The sequence below is a fragment of the Miscanthus floridulus genome, chromosome 18 (genome assembly GCF_019320115.1).
Source record: "Miscanthus floridulus cultivar M001 chromosome 18, ASM1932011v1, whole genome shotgun sequence".
Lineage (NCBI taxonomy): Eukaryota > Viridiplantae > Streptophyta > Magnoliopsida > Poales > Poaceae > Miscanthus > Miscanthus floridulus.
This window is the reverse complement of record NC_089597.1, coordinates 34,374,548-34,401,862: the sequence shown is the minus strand read 5'-3', so window position 1 is coordinate 34,401,862 and position 27,315 is coordinate 34,374,548. Positions and strand designations below refer to the sequence as shown.

General features: G+C 42.2%; 1 protein-coding gene across 1 annotated transcript; it reads right to left on the bottom strand.

Annotated features, from left to right (window-relative positions):
- Positions 1-5,608: 5,608 nt before the first annotated feature.
- LOC136520573 (kinesin-like protein KIN-7D, chloroplastic) lies at positions 5,609-16,231 on the bottom strand. The gene is made up of 23 exons (XM_066514124.1): positions 15,880-16,231; positions 15,653-15,750; positions 15,058-15,147; positions 14,697-14,749; positions 14,083-14,148; positions 13,936-13,989; positions 13,268-13,327; positions 12,999-13,077; positions 12,067-12,134; positions 11,860-11,922; positions 11,509-11,613; positions 10,962-11,066; positions 10,777-10,884; positions 10,358-10,504; positions 10,026-10,208; positions 9,742-9,897; positions 9,243-9,464; positions 8,459-8,599; positions 8,274-8,378; positions 8,144-8,194; positions 7,634-7,681; positions 7,357-7,560; positions 5,609-6,447 (listed from the first exon to the last, which is right to left on the bottom strand). Exons 1-23 carry the CDS (start codon positions 16,038-16,040, stop codon positions 5,884-5,886), a joined length of 2,931 nt encoding a protein of 976 aa, XP_066370221.1. The 5' UTR covers positions 16,041-16,231; the 3' UTR covers positions 5,609-5,883.
- Between the last annotated feature and the right edge of the window lie 11,084 nt (positions 16,232-27,315).

Here is a 27,315-nt window from a genome sequence, read left to right as displayed (position 1 = left end):
ACATGTACTTGGTTAGAAGAAAGTAGAGCTTGGACAGACACAATATAGTAGCAAGGAATAGCAAAATTTCATAACTGAATAGCAAAGCTGAATAAGTATCCCAAGTACTTGTCTTAGTTGCTGGCCTACTCACGTTCCAAGTACCAGATGTATCAAGTGATGTGGACAGCAAGAATATGATTAGGAACAAGGTAGAAATCAGCACACGCAAATACAGCTCAAATGGCGCTCTCTATGTGCTCCTCTAGATATTGTTCCACTTTTGTCCCTCTCTTTTTTCTCTATTTTTGGGTTGTCGTTGTTTTTTAGGATTCTTTGACTTTTTCTTTTTCTTTTTTTGATATTTTTTCTTCACTTAGGAGCACAAAAGAAGTAACCACAGAAAATTTGAGCTTAAACAAGTGAAAGACGTGGCCTGTGGAATTTCCAGAAGACGTGCTCGAAATCGACAAAGACCTTGTGACCACAAAAAGAGGATCTTGTGACCACTTTTTGATGGATGGATCCAAAAAAATTTTCTGATTGATTTGCATATATGGAACGTCAAAAACGGAGTTCGTATGCGAAAACTAGACCAGTTTTAAGAACGGACTCTGAATTAGAGGACAAGACGGGAACAATGTGCGCAAAATTGGTCACGACAGCAAGGATTTGATGAAAACAGTGAAGACAAGTGTAACAAATAAGATGGCGTGGACTAGGGTTTGATGAATACAAAGGAATCACAGCAATACTTGAAGGTGTTCACGGATTATGATGAAAAACAAAGGGAAAAACACAAACTGAACTTAAAAACGATCTAAAACCAGCAACAAGAACTTGACCTAGGGTACAAACTCAACAACACAAATCAGAGACGAACTTGCACGGCACAATGAGGCTATAGGACAGGGAATATGTGATGATGTATATATTTTTTGGCTTTTTGTGGACTATAGGTAATGCAAAAACAGTAACAATCTAAAGGGAAAAACAAAGGTATACCTAACGGGCAACAAGGTCTCTGATACCACTTGATGTAGACTAGGCCCGATCTTCCGAAAGGTATGATAGCGTCGATTGGTGGAGACTCGACGTTCACGATCTAGGCTTCGAACCAAGATTGATTCGGACCCCCGCAACCGTTACACCACTGCTCCGTTGGTTATCAACCACGCGAACGCGATTGACCTTACCGAGAAGGCTTTCCTGCAAGCGAATCGAGAACACAAGCAAGAACAGGATGAACGCAATCTGAAAATGCAAATAAATATGAAGCTTATAAAATCAAGAAGGAGTTCAAGTCTTTATTCGAAAGGACTAATCGCCACAGATGAACAAGATCAAGAACTGGGGCCTTGGTTCACAGCAAACGCCCTTGGCGACGACAGTTGCAGCAAAACGATGTCTATTTCATGAGGAAATCAAGAACTAAACAAAACTCAAACCCTAAGGAGAGCGACGGCTGCTATTTATAGAGTCTTGGGCGTCACCCCCTGGACGTGCCCCCTAATGGGCCCAAACACAATACACGGTCTAACGGACCAAAAGACGGTGTCGCAGCACCCTGGCAGATTCTGGATGCTGACTTGTTTTGATGATTCCTGTTGATTCTGAAGGTCTTTTGACGTCAAACCAATTGGGTTGGCTTCCTTATCCAATTAGTTTTCTATCCATATGTGGATCATCGAAAACGGAGTCTAGATGCGTCCTGGATGACCAATTTAAGGTAGACTGGTCCTAGAACCCGAGACAGACTCGAACTTGAGTTGCTTTGGACCTCCACCTCGGAGACTCAAACCGAATTAGCCTCGGACATCCTTCTTGACTTGGACACCCTTGCTGGCCTCCTACCCCTCCATACCATGTGTCAAACATGGTCATATGCATGGGTGTCATGTCCTCATCACATTCTCTACCACCACCTCAGTCATAGGCATATTGGAACCTTGGAGCACCCTATTGTAGCGGAACTAGTGAGTAGGGTCGCGTAAGGGCATCAGGACATAGTGTGTCGTAGTCTTCCCAGTATCAAAACTCCCCTTAAGTGTAAAATCACCGCCAAACTTTGCATTTAAACGGACACAAAAGTCAGTGAAGCTAGGAGGTTCATCAAACCATTCTAATTCTTCTTCCATATCCTCAAACATACCATCTTCTCTCCTAACACTTCCTCCGTAGAAAACTCTAACACAATAATTCATCTACAAAAGCGTTTTAGAAACTTCATCAGGTCATCGAAATCGTCGTGCGTACTAACTAACTGACTACACCTATACTAACTAACTATACTAACTAATCTAATATTAATACCTATACCAACAATTCTAACTAACTATACTAACTAACTACACTAAACACACTAATATTAATACCTATACTTACTATACTAAGTAACTTTACTAACTATACATATCTAGCTAACTGCAAAACTATACATAACTTATATTTACTAACTTCACTAAATATCTTTGCTAACTAATTGTATAAATCTCTATCCAGTCAAACTAAATTTGAATCCTAACCCTAACAAAAAAAAATTTGATAGAGATGTAGTAGAGCATTACCTCGACAAAGATTATGGGTCACCACAATCCACCAATGGAAAGGAGATGGCCGGCGGCGGCAATGGCTTGCCGGCAACGGCCTACTTCTGGAAGGCGGCGGCAATGGCTGGCCGGCGGGCGGCAATCCCCCTTCTAGATGACGATGATGGGGACGGGCGGCGCGCGGTAGTGGGGAGATGGAGGGGCGGTGGCGGCAGTAAAGGAGGCAACGAGATAGGGGGAGATGTAGATGGAGTTAGGGAAGACTGGCACACGGTGGCGGGCGCGGCGCCCGGGGTCGTGGCGAGCGGGAGCACCCGGCGGGGCGCGTCGGGCGTAGGCGTGCGGGACGGGGAGGCCACGGGCTTTTCGAGCGGGCACGGCGTGGTGACAGAGCTGTAGGGCGCGTCGGTTGTGGGCGTGTTGGGCGTGGCGCGGCGGGGCGCGCTGGGCGGGGCACGGCCTGGTGGTGGCCGAGTGAGACGAGAGAGAAAGGGAAGCGAGGCCGAGTACAAGGGGCTGCCACGCCGTGATGCGTGGCGCGCGTGACAGATGGTGCGTCAGATCTACCATGACGCGGTAGCGTGAATTAGCCGCGCCGTGCAAACAGACGCGTCTGGTTTTGAAAGAAAAAAAATAAACAATGTCAGTTTTAAAAACAGTTAAAAAAAATTCGCCATGGATTTGTCTCTGCAGCAGTGTACCCGGTCATGCCTGCCGTCATGCGGCCCGATGTGAAGCGCTCTGCTTCTCGCCGGCGCTGCCCAATCTCATCTCCGGGCATGGACGGATCCAGCGGTGGGGCTACCTACTCATCCTGAGCACGTGGAATTTCTCTAAGCCATCTCTTAAAATTTTATACATATATGTATTAGGTAGAAGAGACTAAGATTAAGAGAAGATAAAAAAACATCTATTCTTTTGTTCAGCCCCCTAAATTTTTTCCAGGCCGACAAATATAATCCGGCCCCAGACCAGCGTCGCCGGCCGCCTTCCCGTCCGACAGAATGTTCACCACCGGCGTACGTGCCCACGGCGATGGCGCGCGTCCCCCGGCAATGGCGTCCTTGAGATAGTCGCCGGCGGAGACGGGAGAGCACGTCCACGGCGTCGGCCACCGCAGCCTAGCTCCATGGTCGCCAGGATGTCCGCTCCGCTCTGCAGTTGATTTGCTAGCCGGCAGGTCATGAACTCACCTATCGCCGCCGCTACCAGGGGACCCTCGGTTCCGCCACCACCAGGGATCCCACGACTCCGCCGCTACCAGGGACCCTCGGCTCGGCTGCCACCAGGGAACTCTCGACTCCGCCGCCACCGGTGAGAGCAAGCTGAGGGAGAAGGGACGAGTCGAGACTCGAGAGCGGAGGGCCCGATAGTTGTCGTTTTATTTTCCAGGCCAGAGGAGGCGTTTTTTATTTTACAACCGTTTTGGTGCAATTCATCTGTAAAAATAGTAGGTTCACTGGACATCCAAACAGCACGTTTCAACCTGGGTCGTAAAAAATGATATGTACTTTTGAGGTTATCATAGTAGAGCAAAGCTACACATTAGAAAAACGCATCGAAAGATTTTTGGCATCCTCGCTTCGTATGGTAAGCAGCATGCACTCACCTTAAAATCTCGATTTTACATCTCAACGGGCTCCCTCGGTGCCTAGTCCTCAAAAAGCCATTTTGCCCCATCAAAAGATCGTGGACACAAAGGATTTTTCACTTCATATGTAAGGGATTTCCCTTACGGACTTGCTAGCGTCCGGAGTCAGACCGGGGCGGTAGTGTCGGACAGTACCCGCTCACTGAGTGAGTGAGCACCCCGACATGTTGGGCTTGTGGGCGAGGGCCCCAGCAGCGGCCCGTGCCGCCTCGGGGTGTCGCCCGTGCTGCCAGCTGCTTCCCACGAGCATCCCATGTGCAACCGTACTTTTGAAATATCTAGATGCAACAGTTGCAACATACAAAGAAGACAGATGAAACATTTAAAATATGCGTCTGAAACACTTGCAGAAACACCTAAAAAAACACTTAAAACCCATTGCAAACATATGCAACATCCAGATAAAACACTTGCAAAACACCTAAAACCGCTTGAAAAATATGCTTGCAACATGCATGTATATGCAACATCCAAATCTACTTTTGCAACATACCTCTGATACAGATGAAACATTTGGATCATACACTTGAAACATACGTGTATGGTCATTGCAACATGTGCAACATCCCGATCTACTTTTGCAACATCCTAATCTACTTTGCAAACACCGATACGAAGCACTTGCAACATACCTCTAAAATATCTGAAACATATATTTGCAACAAGCTTTTCAGTACAACATCTCCTTGCTGCTTGGGAATAGAGGTCTCCTTGCTGCTTGGTAATGTAAGCTCATCGGTGTGTGGAGTTCACCGATGTAGAGCTCGCCAGTGGCGCGGAGCTCGTCGTTCCTATGGAGAAGGCTGCGGCATGTTGCTCCGGTGGAGAAGACGGACCGCACGCGCCGGGGGGAGGGGGGGGGAGGCCACGGTGGGCAGAAGGCGCAATGGAGAAGGAGAAAGGCGGGTGGCTGCGCTTGGGTGCGGTGGAGATGCTGGTCAGCGGCTTACGCCCAGACAGCATGAAGAATGCCTAGCTAGCGTTGCGGTGGAGACCCTTCCGGAGAGGACGAGAGGCTTCCGGAGAGGACAAGAGAATACCATGTTGAACCGTTCGGATGGGTGTAAGCTTTTTTTGTTTTTTTATTTGTACAGAGCCGTCCGATTCTGGATGGGGCGTCAGACACTCTAAGCGTAGCATTTCCGTTATTTTTTTTTTTGGGGTTCAGGACCGAGCACCACCACACGTAATTCCGTATCGAACTAATTTTTCAACAAAAAAAAAACGTATCTGCCTAACCTATATCAATGAGAAGAGATTATGTTCTGACCATACGATCGTCACTAGAATCTTCAGAAGTCAGATCGTTTGCGTATGGAAACTGAATGTCACATCACATTACTATCGTAGCACTGAAGCCAAGAGAAAAGGATGATTCGAAAGGAGAGATGATCAGATCAGCCAACTGTTTCATCCCACTGTACCAATATGTTCAAATTGCAGTCTTCAAAATGCAAAGTGTGATTTCATAAGTTCAAGACACTTGATTTGTTTCCACACTACAATCTATGTACAGTATAATTGTCGAAAGCCCTGTACAAACCAGGCAGGCATGACAATTCTGAAAACATAGGCAAAATCTGATTGTTATATACAGGCATACAGCACACACAATGATTCCAATCCAGCTATTTACAGCCAATACAGATACACGGATTCACACTGGCGCAAACCACGACAGACGAGGAAACTGCGATGTCGCGCTCAGCCGATTTGATGAATGTTTCTGTCATGATCCTCTCTAGGGTCATGAATCACGATCCTGGGTTTGGCATTGACATCATCTTGGTCAATTACCTGACCCTTCTTCAGTTTCGCCACAAGAACCCACATGTTCGCAAGCTCTCCTTCCAGGAAGGCTTCCTTCTGCTTCGACGACTCGATTTTCTTCTGGAGCTCCAACTCTCTTTGGTCCTTCCCCATAAGCATGACCTCCAGAGCTTGTTCCCTCTCATAGCTAGCATGAACATCTCTTCTACTAGCTGGGTCAAGCCGTTTATTATAGCTATCCCTTCTACCAACCCTTTGACCATTGCTCACTCGTCGTTGTGTTGAATTTCTTGCTAAAGCCAACTCGTTCGTTAGCCTCTCGTTGTGGTCCATGAGTTTGGTGACCTCCCCAGACAGTGCTTTCAGTTCCACGCCTGCAGCCGAGGCCAGGCCTTTTGCGTACATGCTTTCCTCTTGCAGCTTCTGATTGTGAGCCTCTAGTTGAGCTTTGGCCTCAGTGAGCTCACACAATCTTTGCTTCAGTTCATCAATCTCTGACTGACGAGAGAATAGATAATGTTAATCTAATCAGTTAAAATACCACAATAAGTGATATAATTGAATAAATCAGTCAACTGGGGTGATGGTATTATTATTACATAATGGATCATGAAAAAACATGCTTAGTAAATTTTTCAAGTGGCAAGACAACTTTTTTTTAGATAATGGAAGAATATCCAGCTTTATCCCCACAAGTGAGAAGTCAGACCAAAATTATTACAGGACACAAATGCTTAAAACAATAACACTCATAAGCCAAATAAAATAAGTTTGTAATCCTAAAGACATAAGGCCACCCAAGGAGGTGAAGAAGGCCATTGCCACTGACTTCAAACGTGCGACAAGCAAAGACGACGCGACAACTAGTAACTAGTAGTTATGTTTCATAAAAATGAACAAAGGTACCATTTATTTTTTCAGCAGATACAAAGGTACAAACTTGAATAAAGCATATCACAATTAAAGGCTCACGACACTGCATTACCATTAAATGTTAGAACATCTGTGAATGCAGAATGCCACTTCTTATGCCCCTACTCGAAGCACCATTTATCACTATTAACCAAGATAAATATTATTGATTACACTGCTCTTAGCACTTTAGTAGCTCTGAATAATATAGCAGAGTAGAATTATATGATCAGCATCGCAGACAACTCTTATCATAAGATACAGTACAAATCCAATTATGTGCCAAATACCTGCCTAGTGGCTACAGCTTCCCATTAGCAACACATACGAATTAGGCTAGTTACATGTAAAAACTTATAATACTAATACTCTCACTGTCTCACGTAGTCATGTCAGACCAATTCAAATTCCTCAAGTCTAGCACAATAGCTACTACAACAAAAAACCACAGTTGACCAAAATGATTTTGAACCATAGTGCAGAGAAAAGGCAAACCTGCTCGGCTTTTTGATACAGTTCATCAGAGACATCTATAGATGCTGGATTTTCTTTGTGAACTTGCGATCCATTTTGAAGGCTGATGTCTGTGTACTGCTGAAATGTGATGCTTTCTGACAATAAATCATTAGCTTCGAGAGCTTGGGAAAGCTGTTCGTGTAAGTGGGCAACTGCTTCTTGTAATGCTTGACACTCTCTTGTCTGATAACAAGATAATGTGGAACGGCATAAGATTGTGCTTTTTGGTTAACTTACCTTACAATCAAACTGTTACCTTTTGCTGTAGCTGGTCTTGCAATACTCTGTTATCTGCTGTCTTCACCTGCAATAAAAAAAAGAGGCTTTGTAAATACAGGCAAAACAAGAATGGCACACGAGCACTGAAAAAAAGTATCTATCAACACTTTGCCACCTCTTGAGGGTCAAGGATCCTAGGGGAGCTTATTAACCATGATGCACTTAAGGGGAAGATTAAGTTACCTTAAATACTCCTAATTAGTTGTGTGGTGGACAGGCAAGAATGAGAAAATTAAACATGAAGCATTTGGGGGCTTTAGTTCTCTACTCTAGGTACTCTGATTCCTTTGCCTCCAACTTCAGGTTCACCATGAACAAGGTTAAACTGCTATCCATCTTTTTAAGGGAAAATACTGGTCCCCAATATATGCAAAATGCAAATGTTTATATTCATGAAAAATACATTATTTCGTTCTGGATCCATTTTCCTAATAAACCAATGTAAGCATACATAAGAAAATGCACGCTCTGAGAAGAGTTTTGGTACCTCAAGTTCAAATGCTTTCTCATTGACCTGCTCCAGTAGCTTAGCGTGAGACTGGAAAATCATTGCAACAGTTTAATATGTATCAATTCAGAGAAAGTAATTGGAAACTAATTGACTGCAGATAATATACCGGTGTATGTTCTAACTGGCCAAGCTTCCCCTTAATCTGCCTTTCTAAATGTGCAATCTGCTGCTGCTTGCCCTTAATCTCGTCAGTGACCTTTTTCATTTCCATCTTCAAATATATACAGTTTATGGTTTTCAACAACAAGAAAACCTACAATAACATACTGAATGTGCAGAAAGGGAAATTACCTCGATATGTCCATTCGTTGTGCTTCTTCCAGCTTCTTCCATGAGGCGCTTTAGAACACTTGTATGTAATGCAACCTCCCCTGACAGGATCTTCAGTTGCTCTCTCAATAGATCAACATGATCTGATGTTTTTTTGGTGACCTGTCACAATGACATGTATCAGATGGTAACATCACAATTTGTCTATTACTCAAAACAAACAAGATACTGAGACATTTGAGTTGATCAAGCGATAGAATAGTTTATAGACTTCAAGAACTTTTTAGTTGTTGGCACATGGTATTATTTTTATTATGAACAGATACTGATTGCACAAGGAAATTGCACTTTTATCTACTCATGTGTTTACTATTAGACTATGTATAGTCTAGAATGAAGAGTCTCAATAGTTGAAGAGTCATGTAACTCCTTTTATAAACACTCGATCAATCAATGGATTCATATTGACAGCCATCTACTGAAAATTTATCCTACAAAACAACTCAAATTTTGATTTGGGTTATTTAAGGCATTACATGTACTACTGCTGGTAGCTTTTGAAAAAGAAATACCTTAGGTGGATTCGATAATTTTGATTTGGGTTATTTAAGGCATTACATGTACCACTGCTGGTAGCTTCTGAAAAAGAAATACCTTAGGTGGATTCAATACATTTAATGCAGTGAACTTTTTAGCATACAGACTTAACACATTGTTAACTTTCCAGAATATTTATGTATCCTGCATTGGTTCTGATTAGATGTGTAGTAGAATAAACAAAGAATGATGTGCTCATATCGTGTACCAAAGGAGCTTCTTCTCCATGAAGTCCATCAGAATGAAATTCTTCATGGTCAACACTCAGCAGGTTAGCTGATACATTCTCAGGAAGCAAAGAGTAAGACATCCCTTGCTCTGTTTGAGAATTAAGTCCATTCGCCAAGGGTGTCAAAGGGGCAGTCGATGCTTTCCTCAGGCTAGATTGGTCACCACCTAAGCTTGGAGCATTAGAACCACCGTCATGTTTCTGGTTACAGTTCAGCATGTAAATGTTAGTAAGCAAAGTTCTATACACAACAAAAGAATGCAATCTGCTTACTTTTTCTGTTCTTGTATATATCTAACACACTTCAGAAATTTACATTCCTTAAAATTAAATCTTCATTAGCAACAGATGGTGTCACATATACAGTCATAGGAGTATTGGGCATCAGTTACTAGATGAAATGCTACATGTCCTACTTAAGTGTCACTATACAGAGACTAGCCAATGCAGGGAATTATACAGTGTCTGATTTGTATACCCGAAGTTTGAACCAGTTTAGAAGCCCTTTGCGATTCTTATTCTCCCCTTTCGAAGAAGCTTCAACTGTTTCATCAAATCCTTCCATAGGAACAAATAAATCATTGCTTTCACCATCCAATACGATATCTCGCCTTCTGTGTGGGAGACATGCCAACTGCAGTTTTAGCAGATAAAATTGGGAAATTAATGCACTAAAACTAATGAAAAAACAATATATATTATAATATAAATACAACTTGACAGTAGCTGAAAAGTTTGGTAGTGTTATCTTAACAGTCAGACCTCCTCTTCACCAAAAGAATGTCTTCTCCTTGGTCCAGGACGTTGAGACATTCTAGGAGTCTGAGTTGCTTTTGTGGAAACCAGGATTAGCTTTGTTAGGCGTTGTATCCTCGCAAGCAAAGCAGCTTTAGCTGCCTCTTCTTGTTCCAGTCTAGACTGGAGTTTGACATTACCATCTTCTAGCTTTTCAAGTGATGAGGAATTCTCGTTAGAATCTTAGGATCCACCAATGAGGCAATGAAGTGAAGATAAGGTATTAGGTAATAGTGCTAACTAATTCTAAAGGAAAAATGCACCCAGATTTTGTTAACAATGCATTACAAACCAATCACCTTCTGTTTCCAAAGAATGACATTGTCTTCTGTGGCATCTTTTGAAGGAGTGCCAGAAAGTATACCCCTTTTCAGTTGGTCTAGCTCTTCCTTCAATTGGCGAATTTCATTCTGGTACTTCTTTATCAAAGACTTCTCATCCATAATCTGCAAACCACAATTGCATTTTGCAAGTACAAATAATTAGTCAAATGTAATAATATTTATATTGCCAGGTAATAAGTTGCGAAAAATATATAAAAAATAAACCAACCTAGGAGGAACTAGGTGGCATTTTATTAAGAAGAAAATAGGCACCCAAATTTGCCTCAGCGAGGACTTGAACTTGGGTGGTCTGGGTATACATCCACACGCTCGACCACTGAGCTAGCTCAGCTTCTTTCGCAAAAAAATTATGATAAACAAATATGCAGAATCACCTTATTTTGTGATACTTGAATCTCAATGTGCTTTGCACGGTGGGCAAATTTTAACGTGTTATGAGTCTCTTCTGAATTGCTTGATGCTGGAGGAACAGTGCATATTAGCTGCAAAAAAGGAAGTCAAAACATCAAAGATTAGATAATAACAGCTATTCTAAGTAATAACCTGAGAAGCAACTTACAGAAACACGTCCCTGTCCACTTAAGGATGACTGTAGTAACCGTGTCAATTTGGAATCTCGAAATGGAACATGTGTAGCTTTTCCATCAGTCAGTTTTGATATCACCTGAAATATGCAAACTAATTTCTTTTATCCACATGGTTGGCTAACATCTTGCAAATAGAGGAACACAAAAAGATAAACTCAGCTTAATAGATTGGCCATAAACCATTGGGTAGAGAACATTAATAAATCACATTGAAGCAGAAATACTTATAGAAATGTCTCTGGTCGTGGAAAACGAAATGCTGCATATATTGATGCAACCTGTGTTTCGGGACTTTGGATAGTTACATATATCCATCCAATTCCAGACTTTTAGTTAACTCATTTTTGTTTGAAATATGAAATATAAAAATGAAAACAATTAACCTATGCACAAATAATACATAGGCAGCAACGCATAATCTCAAAAGCATGATTGCATGAACACAGCATCTACCATACTGCATTAATGGTGATATTACAGGGACATATAATCTGAGAGTGATTAGAGAATGAGGCCTACTGTTCCAAGAGTTAGCAAGCTTTTATTGATATAAGATCCTTCCTTCTGGCGTACTCCCGTAGTTTCAGCCCTTGAACTCTCTGAACCTGCTAGATCGATGAGGTTCTGCAAATGAGCAAGAAAACTAAGAAACCAATCTGTAGGCCGCCTGAACACACTAGAAGTGCACATGAAACAATATATGATGCCAAGTGTAAATGAAATGTAGATGTGTCATATATCTAGAGTCAACTATAGTGGTAAATGAAATGCATGTGTAATATATCTCGAATCAATTATAGTGGCAAGGCAGAGGAATGGATCAGAACTTCAGAAGAAACAAAAACAAAGGAAATACGAAGATGATCCCACCAGCTGTGAGAAGGTAACTGCTTCCTCTTCACTAGATTCACCGCAGGGGCTGCTCTCTATTGTCTACACATGAAACAGTAAACTAAGCAGTGTTAAAGATTTTACAATGTGAAATGCAGCCATGCAGGAACTTTAGTCCCATATATTCAATAAGATGCTGAATTCTGTGCATGAATCTCAATGTAACATGAAAGGCTTCATTATTACCAGTGTGAAAATTGTATGGCTTCTGCTGCTTAGCAGATTGAAATTTGTGGATCCAACGTGTCTATGTTCTGGAAGTGGAACAAACACAATAAACTCTAAGTAAATATGTCAAGTGTTCTTGAAATAACGTAAAAAACCTAGTGATCAATAAATTCCAAAGTACCACTTACTAAAAAGGGTAATTAGATATAAATCAAATTGCATTCTGAGAAATGTAAACCAATGTCGCATATCTCTTCAATAAATAGCTGGCACATCAATATAAGTACAGGTAATCACTTAACTTAGATGCAGTTTTGGTTCACAATGAACTTGAGCACCACAAGATCTTACTCCTATTGATGAATGCCAAGACAAGACGCAAATCTTCACTCAAGATTAAAAAGGAAAAAAGAAACTTTCATAATTCATTAAAAAACTTGACCACAGGGAGAGTTTTGAATTCATAAATAAAAGGTATAAACCTGCTGTATCTATAATTGTTTACAATCATATATTTTTTTGACCAATTCAGGGGAGCGGCATTGTTTACAATCATATTGATTCACAAGAATAAGAAACAAAGCATATGCTACAGGAAATCATTTGTTAGGTGGAATTTTGTTTTCCATTATTGATTCTCACTGCATTTTGTACCATCAGCTATGAAGTATGAATGCTGTAGCTTGTTATATAACTAATTCATAAAGGGATACAGGAGTGGGTAAGCGTTTGCTATATAAGGATTATCCAATAAAATAATTAATGATTCTCACATTCTTTTTCCCTGGTGAAGGGTGCTGTTAGTTACAATAGTCATCCTTATGGCTCAGCGACCAAGAGGCCATGGAATTCAATGGTGGAAACCCCACAAATGAAGCCTTAAGGCTTATACTCTGATAGTCAGGATACTAAAATAAACAAAGAATTAAACCATTATGAAAAAAAATAACCTTCTCCGGCTGCAATAAGGGACAAAGCATGTGCAGGAGACAGCACCACTTCTTCTTGTATGCCCTCAACAAATGTTCCCTGGTAATAAACAATCCATTGTACTGTCAAAAGTCAAAACCATCATATGCCATAGTCATATTCATCAATTTGCAGCCTATGTGCTAGTTGCGATGAAATCAATGAGATTCTATTCAAATTCAGATTTGACTCTCACTAGTTAAGACTGTTGCATGTATAGACTTCAGATACTAATATAAATATGTCAAACCTGAAGATCCTCCCTAATCCGTAAGTTCTGACCTGAAGGATTAAGAAGATCGTTGACAACCTATAAAACATGACCCTCTCAATCAATACAATATAAAGAAAAGCAGAAGAATCATATGCAATTCAGTTGATAAGTTGATGAACGGTAGTTATAACAGTCAGTGAGTTCAAACAACATAACGACATTCAGAGATGAATTTCAGGTACATAGGTCATAATATGCAACTCTTAACTCTGAGCAAAAACATCAGTAAACAAGGCAGGCATTTTGTTAGTATCAAAATGTTATTGCAAACTTACTAGCAAAGTAGCAATATGGATCAGTGAACTCCTAATGCTATGCTTCTATTCCATGCTAGTACCATTGAGACACCATATAAGTCATAAGTCATGTTGATGAATAAAAAAGTATTTCTACAAACCCCTTTTCACCAACTTGGTAGTAGTTTCCTTTTCCAAGGTTCTGAAGCTATGAGCAGAAGAAAAAACAAAAACTGCATTAACCTAATGTTGTTCTGCTACAATTTATTTTGGAAAGTAAACCTTAGTTGGGCTTGGCACCATTAAAACAATCAAAGGGCACAAACGTGAAAGCCCTTCCCCACCTCCTCCTTTGCCCTCAGTTTACTAGTATGACCAGAGGAGTAAGCATAATTAGGGATGACTGACCTCATTATAGATTTCCAAGTATGATACACGGAGAAGAAACTCTCGGTTTGGAGTCTGCGAAGAAAAATAATTGGGTACAGATGCAAGCGAATAGGCCATCAATCATGTAAAACCAAAGACTTGAATGAAGATGTTGTCAAACAATACCTCTTGTATTATACTAAATGCATCTTTCACAGCCAAAGGTATGATCCCCGGGGATCTTTGATCTCCCTGCTCATAAAAGGTGTATATTAAGTAAGAAATGTTTTCTTTGTTTTTCCCGAACACGCAATAGAGCTGTGTGTCATTGTATTAAGAAGAAAATCGGTCCAAATACAAGCGTCGAACGGCACCGTAGGAAATGCTTCCAACCATGTACACTACAGTTAATTCAAAGTTGGGAAAGAGAAATGCTGTCAATAATGATATGCTCAAGGCAAAGACAGCAGCTATCTTGTTTTAGGAAAGGGACATATCACAGATCATCAAGCCAAAAACCATACAGGAGCAGTGAGAACATATGATGTTACAAACAAAACAAAAGGCTGAAAACTTTACCAGATCTATATGTGAAATGGAGGCAAAACATTAGATTGCACCCATGGGAAGTCTACAAGAAAGCGACTTAAACAAAAGGTTTAAATTGTATCTATTTTATGCCACATTTTTGCATGTTAATTGGTAGCATGAAGCATACTTCAAAACACAGGACTAGAAACATACACTCTACAGAAGTAAAACTAAGAAAAGAAAAAAAATATTGCAATAAGTTTTCCCACATGCATTGTATGTGTCTTCCCACTGCTTGTAACTCCATATGCAAATATTGTACCTGTGACAGTGAAGTGAAAATTATCAACAAAAAAGAGGAAACTATTCATGAACAATAACAAAACAAGTGTGCCATGATCTCATAAACTCTGTACTAAAAGCATTTTCAATCAATGAGCTTTCACATGGATTGACATTGTGCACAGATTCCACAACCTACCCCAAACATTTAGTAAAAAGCATCAAACAAATAAAAAACTGTAGTTTACTCTAAAGTTGCCCCGAAAATAACATCGATTCTCGTAAGCATATTAGACTGTTATTCAAAGGAAAATTACTACATGGATAAGAAAACAGAACTTCAATTACCATTTATTCCGTCCATGGCACCACTAATAACATGCAGAGCTGCAGCATCATATACGTGTCGGGTTGTTGTAGTCGGCCCGAAGACTCGATCTGCATGTGAATTTCATACTAGCCTCAGACGAAGAAAAATTAAGTGAAAAAAAGAAGCAACATTGGTTTTTTTTCATCTGTATGTGATATCTAAGTACTGTCTTCCATACTAAAATTATAAAGTCCAGTAATATCGTGATCCACCTGAATACACTCCTGGACCATTTATGCTGAAAACTACAGCTACGTGAACCATTGACTAGTAGATGTTAATTCTCGGCCTCAAGAAATGCATTCACGTGCCACATCTCCACTAGTCAGACTCATAAATCACTGTTCTCAACCAAAAAAAAAAAAGAAAGAAAGAAGAAAAGAAAATGTCACAAATTACTCATTCTACTGGCAGTGTAGCATCTTGTGATGCTACAAACTCGCATTTCCACTTGAAAGTCGATGGAACCCATCAAATCTCAAACCAAGCATCCATGAGTAACTACAATGCTTCGATAACAGAAGTGTGATCCATCCATCCCCGGAAAACCCGGAACAGGTATCGGGCACATACCGTACGCGTAAGCGATGCTGTGATTCTGCTCGCTCCGCACAATGGTGTCCCCATCCGCGTACCAAGCGATCTCTTCCCCCAGCCGAACCTCCCGCGAGCTTAACACACGCAGAAAGAAAGAAAAAAGACACCAACGAAATCAATCCGCATTGCCCAAAGCCGAACCCGGCCGATTAACCCGAACAAATTGCAGCCACGTGCGGCGAAGCAGTGGCAGCCAACCCAACCTGAGCGGGCGGAAGCGGACGGTAACGGTCACGCTCTCCTTGGCCTCGGGCGCGTCGAGCGGGAACTCCGCCGCAAGCCGCGGCGAGGTTGCCGTAGAGGCAGGCTGCGGCGAGTCCTTCCCCGCCGGCGCCGGAGAAGCATTCGGGTGCCGCGACGCCATGGCGACCGCCGCGGGCGGAGACCTAGCGGATCGTGGTGGAGCTCGCCATTGGCGCGGGCGCGGGCCGCATTGGGTGGGTGTAAACCGCAGGCGAGGCGAGGCGCGCGGGTGCGAGTCGTCGTTTCGGTTGGGCTCTCGGCTTTCGCTTGGCTTTGAAGCGATTACGGAGGAGAGAGCCGGGGTCCGGGGAGCGGGTGAAAAGCTCCTTTGTTTCTAGAAGGGCATTCCTTTTCGGTTAATAATTAATTTTTTCAACCGCTTTTCTCGGCTTCTTTTATGCGGAGTAGTGGCGAAGTGCCGTGGACCGTGGTGAGGTGGTGCTGTGGTGTGGTGCGGTGCCGGGACCGTGAACAGCAGTGTGGGTGCCCGCCCGGCCGTCGAGGGTGACGAAACTGACGTGTGGGGCTGCTAAAGTGAGCCCATTGGTCGGCGGGCAGTGTTCGGCTGCACTTTAAGACGACTTGTTTAGATTATTCTTTCAGTCAAAACAGTATTTTTTTCTCACACCATTCTAACATAAATAGTGTTTTCCCACATAAATAATAAATAATCCAACACTTTCTCGCCGTCGGGCCATCAAGTATTCTGGGCCCTGTTGGTGGCACCACAAGGTTCATCTGTACTATAAATTTTGCCAGCACAAAGAGTTGGAGCTGATTACTTGATTTAGTTTGATTATTTTTTTTTTCTGTTATAGAGATTGGATAATAACAGCTACACAGGACAAAATCTTGAACCAAAACACGTGAGTACCATCAAAATCTTTGTTGTTGTAATAATGACTTAGGTTGTAAATAGATACTTTTCTCAAATGCACAAAAAAGGACTGTTTGGATCATAGTAGGATTATTGGATTGTGAGTGCAATTATAATAATCTTGATTATGGATTACATTTTACAATAATCTAGACTGTTTGGACCCCCGGATTAGGATTATAGGTGATGGATTAGAGGGTTTGGTCTTGTGAGCACCTAGTCTCCTATTAGTATGTTTGAGATGTATTATAGAATTGTAATAATCCGTTTGTTAGATTATTATAATCTAACCTATAATCTGAAGTGTTTGGATTACCTACAGATGATTTATCTGCTACTACAATCCAAATGCGATCAAACAAAGTTAGAGAGAATGTAAACTCCCGCATGAGGATCTTTTTTACCATGGTATCGGAAAGTTTGTGCTTTCCATTAGTCCTTGTGGAAGCTCCTCGCAGATATGCCCTTGCAAATGCTCGGCTCTCAGTGAGTTAACTCTGCACATAGCTCACGGACCTTCCCACGTGCAAGTGGGTCTCCGTGTGACCTCTCCAAAACCATTCCCTGTTATCTTCACACTGGAGAATTTCAGCCAAAGTACGGGGATGGAGAATATATAGTTAGCTTCAATAGATTCCTCCATGTATAGGCCAAATACTCGTCCGCACTTCCACGTATGACGATACGTCTTATGTCCACATGGCGCCGTGTAAGGACCACACTTATTTTTTTCCCTCTCTAGTGATGAAACATAGCACCGAAATGCTTCAGTCGTTCTTCCGTCTATCTAAAAATTTAAAAATAGTTGCAGAGAAGAAAAAAACTCCAAACGATCGTTTCTCTCGTTGCCGGACATGGCGGCGAAGGCGACGGGAGAGGTTCTTATTCCATCCTAGTGCGATACGTGGCTTCCAACTAGTGTTTCAAATAGACAGCTAAAACATTTAGCTATCTATATCCTAGAACAGGCTATAACCAGTTATAACGGGTTATAGCGGCAACTAATAACTAAATTGTATATGAAAAAACTTAGCTAAATTTATCTCAAAGAGCTATAGTCAAAGATAGCAGAGCTGGATATTTAAAACCTAGCTTCCAACGCTACAGGGAAGGCATACGCGGACGGAAAAGCGGTGATGGAGGCTTGGAGACCTTCCCCAACGCGGCCTCCACAGTTGCGGGATGCGGCGGAGAAGTCAGAGCGACGCCGCCACCACTACCGGTCCACCGCTGTATTCGAGTCCCATGTCGGTGCGGCGGTCCTCAAAAGCCCCAGTGCGTCTTGCTCCAGGAGCTTCTTATCAGCCCGAGTCTTCTTGGTTCCTTGTAATGGGTTCTTGGTTTGCTCAAGTCTTCTTTGTTCCACGTAATGGGTTCTTGGTTGCTATGTACTTTATTGCGTTCGCAAAACACATTTTTATTGCTTCAGATTAGTATGTTAACTTAACTTGGTTTCTTGGTTCTGGTTGTCCTAATCTGGTTTGGTTTAAGATTCTATAATCTATATATGAGGTCTGCCTAATTGTTTCTGATCATTGTATTGACAAAAATTTGTTTCTTGCTGTTTTTTTCTTGGATTTGTTTAGGATGAAGGCATTGTGTGCTCCCCATTCAAAGGGTTATGTCTTAAAAGAAAGGCAATTGCAGAACCCCAGAGGAAAAATCCATCTGCAACTCGTATTATGATAAGATCCATGGTATGATCTTTATTTTTTCGTGCTTGTATTTTGAATAGTTGCATGCTTTAGCTCCTTATGCAATCGGCAGTGCAATGTGTTTAAGTCAAAATAGTCGACAAGCTATGGTTTTCACCTTGAATATTACTATGATTCACGGGATAAATAATTTGAAAAAGAGCAAAGTAAGAAAATTTTGACTATTTTTATGTTATTTGAATGTTCCATAGATATCTGTCCTATACTCCTATATCTATGTACTTTACCCTAGCAAGAGGACGTACGGATGGAGAATATAATATGATTGAGTTCTGATCTTTTTGCCTATGAAATGCAATTAAATATGTCGGTCGGGCCGAGTTTTCTTATTTTTATGGTGGTACTCAGGTTAAACATCTATTTAACGGCGTACATTGAGGTGGTCATAGGGATTCACCGTACATTGAATCTTCTTCAAAGTAGAAATACATCCTTCTCGTATATGATTCAACTGTGGCATTCAGTAGAGGTAACTTTAGGATGAAAATTTCCCTAACTCCCAACTCAACTATTCTACTTTTACATCTTAAGAGTATAATGGAGGCTAACTTCTTTGTGGTGTATGTTTACAAGTGAGGGAGTGGGTCTATTTACATTGCTAGGAGGAGTAGGGGCTACTCAAAGGTGGAGTAGGGCCTACTCCAAGATGGAGTAGGAGTCAAGTTGAAGTTTCCTCCATGTGCTACCATGCCTCCATCTAGCCATCTCAATTTCGTCTTTGCATATGCTCCCTTAGTGCTTTTCGTGTATATTTCAAGCATATCCTACAAAACATTTGGAACCACCAAAACTTGTGGAATTGATTAGAATTAAGCACTATGACTATGGTTGGTGCCTCAAATTAAGCATAGTTGATGGTATGAAATGATGAGTTAGTGACCATCAACTGTCACCTTTAGCATTGCTCGTGCCTTCTAGATTGGTTTGTGTCCTTCAAACGAAAATGGTCCTTGGTGTAGGCAAACACAATGTAGTCAGATAAGGGGATCGTTCACCCATTCCTCATCTTCTTCTCTCTTTGCTTCTTCCACTCAAAGAATCTAGGCCCCAATATGGTGACCTTAGGGTTTCAGTGATTTATGAGCACATATATTGTGACTAACGTGTGTTTTGCTATGGTGTATGCAATTAAGTTAGTCGTAATGAGATTGGCCACAAGTGTCTTGGCACCAAGACTTGGTTCGCGATTAAAACATGGTGCAAAGGATATTTGTGAAGACTAAATACACTATGGAGTGAATATAGGCTACTTACATGGGTGCATTCGCTAATATTATGTTTTTGTTTTTCCTTTGGTCGTATTATTACGGGGTCCAAGACATTCAACTTGAGAGAGTCAAAGCGCGAGAGCATGTGGATGCACAAGATGCTAACTCTCACTCAAGTTCATTATGGTAAGTGGCCCTATTGAGATGGTTTCAAGTCAAGAATCTCAAAGAAAGTTGGATTGGTCGAACCCAGACTTCAAACAAGCCGAAAACAGCGTCGGATGCACCAAATGATAGCATTGTTCCCTGGCAGATCGTCCAGTGCTACTATTTTCTAAGCAGAAGTGACTTTGCCCCAGTGACCATGTGAACATCACATGATCCGGTGGGGCTATATGAACCCGATGGATCATCTAATGAGGCCAAACTTGACTTAGTGACCTGTTGGCCAGCTCACTAGTGTGCGTAGTATGATCTGATGGGGACTGTGTGACCCTGGTGGATCATCCCATGAATGTCTAGAGCTTGATTTAGGGGGTGTTTGGATCCCAGGACTAAACTTTTCCTATCACATCGGATGTTTAAATGCTCAGGAGGACTAAACATGAGCTAATTATAAAACAAAGTGCATAAGCCGTGGCTAATTCGTGAGACAAATTTATTAAGCCTAATTAATCTATGATTAACATATGTTTACTATAGCATCATATTCGCTAATCATGGAATAATTAGGTTTAATAGATCCATCTCACGAATTAGCCTTCGTTTATGCAATTAGTTTTATAATTAGTCTATATTTAATACTCCTAATTAGTATTAAATATCCGATGTAACAGAAAATAAAGTTTAGTCTGTAGGAACCAAACATCCCCTTAGTGACTCGTGGCAAATCGTTCGGTGGGCCAACCAGATAATGTCCAAAGGTGGACCATGTAAGTTGGTCATCTCTAGAAATTAATTTACAGAGGAGGCCGGTTTATGCTTTTAGGATTTAAAAAATGGTGCTAAATAATAGAAAAATTATTTCATCCCAAGACAAGCTCACTATCTAAGCATGCAATATTACTATTTACTCACGTGTGCCTTTTGTAGGATTCGATCCTGACACCTCCATCAGCTTGCAAGTCTTCTTTATCATCCCACTATGCATACCTTTCTTCTTTTTTTTCTTCAAAAATTACTCTCTCTGTCCTTAATAAATAGATTTCTAGCAAAAAAAATTTATCTACAAATAAATCATTTATTTTTCTCAAAATCCCCACATATTTACTGCACCACCTTACTTCTCTCTCTTTTCCACCAGTCCACCCTTGAGTTTATGCAACTGGATGGGTATAGTAAATGTATAATTACTGTGCAACTCGAATAAGTGTGCAAACTACTCCAATTAATGAAGGGCGGTATGGTCTTTTTTCTATCATACTAATTTGTCCTAAACTTATTAAGAATCTATTTATTCAGGAACAGAGGGAGTATTTTAAGAGGTGAACCTTTTAAGGGTCTGTCTCTAGAAATAAAAAAAAATATGTATAAAGTATTTAAGCCTTTGATCTCAAATATAAAAGTTACAAACTACTATATCTTGTTAAGAACTACTCCGTACAACTTTATTATAGACCATGTCATCATCCAAAGTTGTTTGATAATTCAAAATTTGAGAACTCAAAACAAATGCTTAGAACTCTAAATGACCCAAATAAAAAACTTGTCAAATTTGGAGAGCTACAATATTGGTAACGATCATGTCAATATTTGAGGTTGTTAAAAATTCAAGAATTAAATTTCAAATTTATATTTAGGCTTCAAAATAATCTCAAATAAAAAGTTGTAGACCATATCGAGTTCTAAAATTTTGATACGAAGTTTATATTCATCAAACTTTATATGAAAAAAAAAATTATTTGTGTGACAACTATTGCTAGACTTGATTCCTTAGGTATAGAGGCCTACCCTCGAAATCAATTCCAGAGGTGTTCTCATCCCTTAAGAGGCGTGTGTCTTGAAATAATAACAGAGGTAGTTTTTTAAGTACCACCTCTAAAAATTATTTTCTAGAAGCAGGCTACTAAGCCTTTGACTACTTTAGAAACTGTAACTCATTTGAATGGTCTCTAAAATAGAATATGTCTCCTAATCTTTTTTATTACCACAAAATTTGACTCTCTTTTGTGCTACTTGAAAGAATCAAGATGCCCAAGAGGGGGTGAATTGGGCTAATTCTAAATTTCTTTGCAATAATTAAATCCTACGGTTAACCCAATTAACCCCTTGTGCCTAGAAAGTGTTTCTAATGTTCTACCGCACAAAAACTCTTGCAACCTAAGTTCCAATTCTACTCTAGCATGGCAATTCTATGAATGTAAAGACAAGTATTAAATTGCTCAAAGTAAATGCTCAAAGTAAAGAGAGAAGGAGGAACACGGCGATGTTTTGCCGAGGTATCGGAGAGTCGCCACTCCCCACTAGTCCTCGGTGGAGCACCCGCGCAAGGGTGTAGCTCCCCCTTGATCCGCGTAAGGATCAAGTGCTCTCTACGGGTTGATTCTTTGACACTCCGTCGCGGTGAATCACCCACAACCGCTCATAACTTGAGTTGGGTCATCCACAAGCACCGCTAGATGATCACCAAGCTCCCAATCACCATCAAGCCATCTAGGTGATGGCGATCACCAAGAGTAACAAGCACAGACTCTCACTTGACCACGACGAGTCTAATGAGAAGGGTGGATGCACACTTTGCTACTCTTGATCTCACTAATGAGGGCTCTCTTTGGAATTCTCAAATCTCAATCACCTCACTAGGACCTTGCTCTTCTTGGCACTCTCAAAGGTGTTTCTCAGCTGTTGGAATGAGCAAAAGTACCCCCACACACGAATGGAGGAAGTATTTATAACATGGGCTGAAAAACGAATCGTTATGTGCCTCTGCGGGGTGACCGGACGCTCTGGTCATGTTGACTGGACGCTCCGGTCAGTTCACCCCGAATTTCAGTGATCAAATGGTGACTGGACGCTGGACAACATCCAGTCAGCACTGACCAGACACGTCCGGTCGTGATTTTCCCTCTCTGGAACCTTACTGGAGTCGACCGGACGCTGGCCCTCAGCGTCCGGTCACTTCACCTCTCAGCGTCCGGTCAGCATTTGACCCTCCATTCACTTCTAACTTTCGATCATACATGAATAAAGATTGCTCCAATGGATCTAAGGACTTTTAGGAGCTACCTAGTGCTAGGTTTAGCAAGTGTGCACCACACCTAACTCACTAGACTCACCTAGGTCAAGCTACCCGTCCATACCCCCCTTAATAGTATGGCCAAAGGAAAAACAAAGTCCTAAACTACTCTAAGTGTCTCTTCAACTCCAATCGACACTTAGAACTAGTCCATTCTTAACCTTGTCGTCCATCCTTTGAAAACCAAAACGATTTCCATCGTAGGGGCATGACCACCATGATAGCCCAATCGATCTCCATTACCATGACCTAACTTATTTGCCTCTATAAAACATACGTTAGTCACAGTAATCATGTATTGTCATTAATCATTGAAACCCAACTAGAGGCCTAGATGCTTTCAATCTCTCCCTTTTTGGTGATTGATGACAATACCACCTCGAGTATGTGAAAGAGTTGAGGTTTTTAACATGTTTGGTTCATATAAGCTTTTGACAATAAGAACAAAAGAGTTAGGCAAGATTATATGACCCAAACTAACATGATGTACTCAAAAGATAAGAAATAAGCATGAGTACAAGTAATAAAGCTCATTTGCATCGGAGTAAAACATGGAAGCAAAGCAAATGAGCATAGCACAAGTGATATGTCATATAAATAATTCAAAGTAGAGAGCACACATGTCATATATCACGATCACGTAGATATCACTATCACATAGATATAGTTTGATGCATAAAAGTAAACACATGAATGTATAATAGTGTATCACACATAAAACTCCAAATGTAATAGATAATCTAATAGATAAACTAAGCTCCCCCTAGATATGTCGCTCCCCCTAAGACTAACATACTCGATCTCTCTCCCCCTTTGGCGTCAAACACCAAAACCTAAGGGTCGATCGGCGGGGCTGCAGCGGACGAGTTGGGCACTGAGGTACGAGGAGCAAGCTGAAGCTGAGTGCCATCATCATATGAACCAGAGCTCTGAGTAGTCTGACCCTCTGTAGCTAGAAGCAACGCTGAAGCGGTCTAGGTCGGATCAACAACTGGAGCTACTGTAGACTGTGCAGGTATGACTGGAGCAGCCAGCTCTGATGATGCCACTAAGGAAGAGAGTGTCTCTATAGTCTCGGTAATAGGTGCAACTATAGAAGGACCTAGGACATGCAAATATGGTACAGTAGGCTACCCTGTCAACTCACTAAAAGTCGCTCCAAGACTCCTGGAGACTGAGGTATCTGGCACTAGCAGCGAGGAAGTCTGAGCCGGTGTGAAGCCCGTCTGAAGAGGTGTGAACTGCAGGGCTAACACTGGCGAGGCAAACCACTAGGACACCTACTCTGTAGGTGAAGCAAACTGTGCTGGTGGATGTCCCTGACTCTAAAGCCCACTAGGCTATAAAGCTAGAGTCATAGAAGTGGTGGTAGCCTGACCAAGCTAGGGTGAAGGCTATGGCGGTGGAACCCCAATAGTTGTCACTACATGCTGCATAAATCCAAGGAGCTACTGCTGCATGAGGAGCTGCTACTGATGCATGGCCTGCTGCTGCCGCTGAAACTCATCCTACCGAGTCTGAGACTGTGCAAAAGTAGCGGCGGTCTCCTGAGCCTGGCGAGCCTGATCCTACCTCATCCGCTCAAGTATGGCAAGTAGAGCGGGGTCTATCTACGGTGCAGGTGGAGCTAAACTGGAGCTACCGATCTCATGGTCATGTCATCGAGGAGGCAACTGAGGAATGTCCCAGTAGTCCTCATCTGAGCTGTCACTAGGGTTGCTCTCGACCATCCTCTCCTACTGAGCATCAAGCTGCTCCTCCTCTATAGCTGCTATGCCCCTGATAGTCTCATCCTACTGAGCTGTAGTCTCTGGCACCTCTGGACGTCGTCTCGGCTGGCTAGGTGTCCTCACTGCACTATGTCGGATCATCTGAGTCATGTTGTATATAGGGAACTCTGTAGTAGCACCACTGTACTCTACCAGCATCTTTGGTGGCCTCACATTAACTGTCCTGTGGATCAGGAATGTAATCTAGTGAGCATATGGCAGCTGCCTGTGACCCCTAAACCCCTCTGCAATAGTATCCTCTATCTCTGAAGGAGATCCCAAATGTCAAACACTGTCTGCTGCTTCAGAGAGTTCAGTAACCATAACTATATGTGAGTCAAGCCCTCACGATACTCCATCCTCGGAAGCAGTGTCCTCCTCATAATGGCATCAAACACTCTAGCAGTGGGAGTGAGATCACTAGGTGTCCTGCTAGACCCCTCACCGAATGGCTCTGTGAAGCAGTGGCGGACTAGATCTATAGGGGGCACCATACCACCATGAGGGCATCTGGGGGGCATTGTATATCCATAGCAAACCTCATGTAGCCGAACAGGCTACTCCTAAAGCCTGAGTATCTCTCTGACTCTAGTGCTCGTCGGCCTATAATCTCTGCCACTGAATGCAAAGTGTATAAATCTATGTTGTAGGTCAATCCAGAGTATAGCATAAAACTGACGGACTCAAGATGGAACATATAAGCCTGTCCATCCAAGTAAATCGGTTAGCCCTGGCAGGTAAGATAGGTAGGGGCGAATGTGCTCTTCAGCTGCTGCTATAATGGTCTCAATGTTACACACTCTTTGAGATCTAAATACTGCCCCACTATTAAGATATGTATTATAAAAATCTTCCTGTAGAGGTGTGTAGAAACCCTCTGAAGCACGCTCATCTCGCCTCGGTGAAAACCACCGCTCAAAGTCCACAAATCTAAGCTACTGAACCTGCTTGGCCATGGCGGCCCTCAAATCCAAGTGGGTCACTGGAGGCGGACCCTGTGATCTAGGCGGTGGACATGAACCCCTCCGCTGTGTCTCTGACCTCAGAGTGACTAGAGCATGGGTACGACCAGAGCGGCAAAGCTGTGGCTGAGGTGCCTGCTCTATCTCCTCGGCCTACTCTCCCTCTTGAGTCTGCTCTGCTGGCTGTGGCTCCTACTGTGACTCCACTTGAGGCTAACTCTCATCCAAGACAACTCGCTGTCCCGCAACCATGATAGTCCCAGCTAGACCACCATGACGGCACTCAACCTGCTCTAGTGTAGCCATCGTAGATGGAGAGAGCTGATCTGCGATCAGGACTCTACTCCTAGCACCTCCTGCCTCTACACGCTCTGCTGCTACTACAACTATGACTGCTCTTACTGTATCTGCATCTGGATACTTCCACTTCTTTGTTGTAAGCTTCTTCGTCGCCTTGCCTTTTGGATCTATAGACAAGCGAGGCGAGGGTCTTGGATCCTCATCACTAGGACCTCCTCTGACATTCTTGACACGAGCCTCTATTAAAGCTGAAAGGAACAACTGCCCTGACAAGAATCAACTGCCAACTATCACTTCCGAGGCTTGGCCTCGATCCGTACTCATGAGCTTGGCCCTAAGTTGACTGACAACTGCAAATAAGACCACAACGGCACCGACTCGCTGCATGATGAATAGATAGGATATATAAATAACTTTAATTATTCATCTAGAGATTTTAAACCCTAGGAAGCAAGCAATTAGGTATGAAATTGGAGACGAGGGCTTTCTACCTGACGAACTAGCAAAACGACGAGAAGAGGAACAGATCGGGGAACCACCGGGTCGGCAACTGGAGATTAGGGTTATAGTGACAGCTCAGAGGCGCTGGACGGTGGCACTGGATGGAGATTGTGGTCTCCGGTGAGGTTGCAATGCTGGCTCTAGGGCACGACGGCGGCACTAGAGCAGGACACGGCGACGCTGGTGAAAGGTCCTAATGGCTAGGGGGTGAATAGCCTATTAAAAATTTCTACAACAACACTTAACAAACTGGTTAGACAATTATGAGGTGAAGCAAGTGTTGTGCTAGCCTACTAAAATAGCAAGCCACCTACCACAATTCTAGTTTATATAGTTTCTATCCACACAATAGCTATGACACTACACTAAGTTAGTATACTCTCAAAAACTAACTAAAGAGCCACACTAACCAAACTAACAAGCTCTCACAACTAGCTACACTAAAGAGCTTGACAACTAGTTTGCGGTAATATAATGAGAGTGGGCAAGAAGGTTATACCATTGAGTCGAGAAAGAAGCCAATCAATCACAAGAATGAATTACAATGAAGACCAATCACCTCGGAATCAAATGATGACACAATGATTTTTTACCGAGGTTCACTTGCTTATCGGTAAGCTACTCCTCGTTGTGGCGATTCACTCACTTGGAGGTTCACGAGCTAATTGGCATCACACGCCAAACCCTCAATAGGGTGTTGCACAACCAACACAAGATGAGGATCACAACAATCCATGAGCAATCCACTAGAGTACCTTTTGGTCCTCTACCGGAGAAAGGTCAAGAACCCCTCACAATCACCACGATCAAAGCCAGAGATAATCACCAC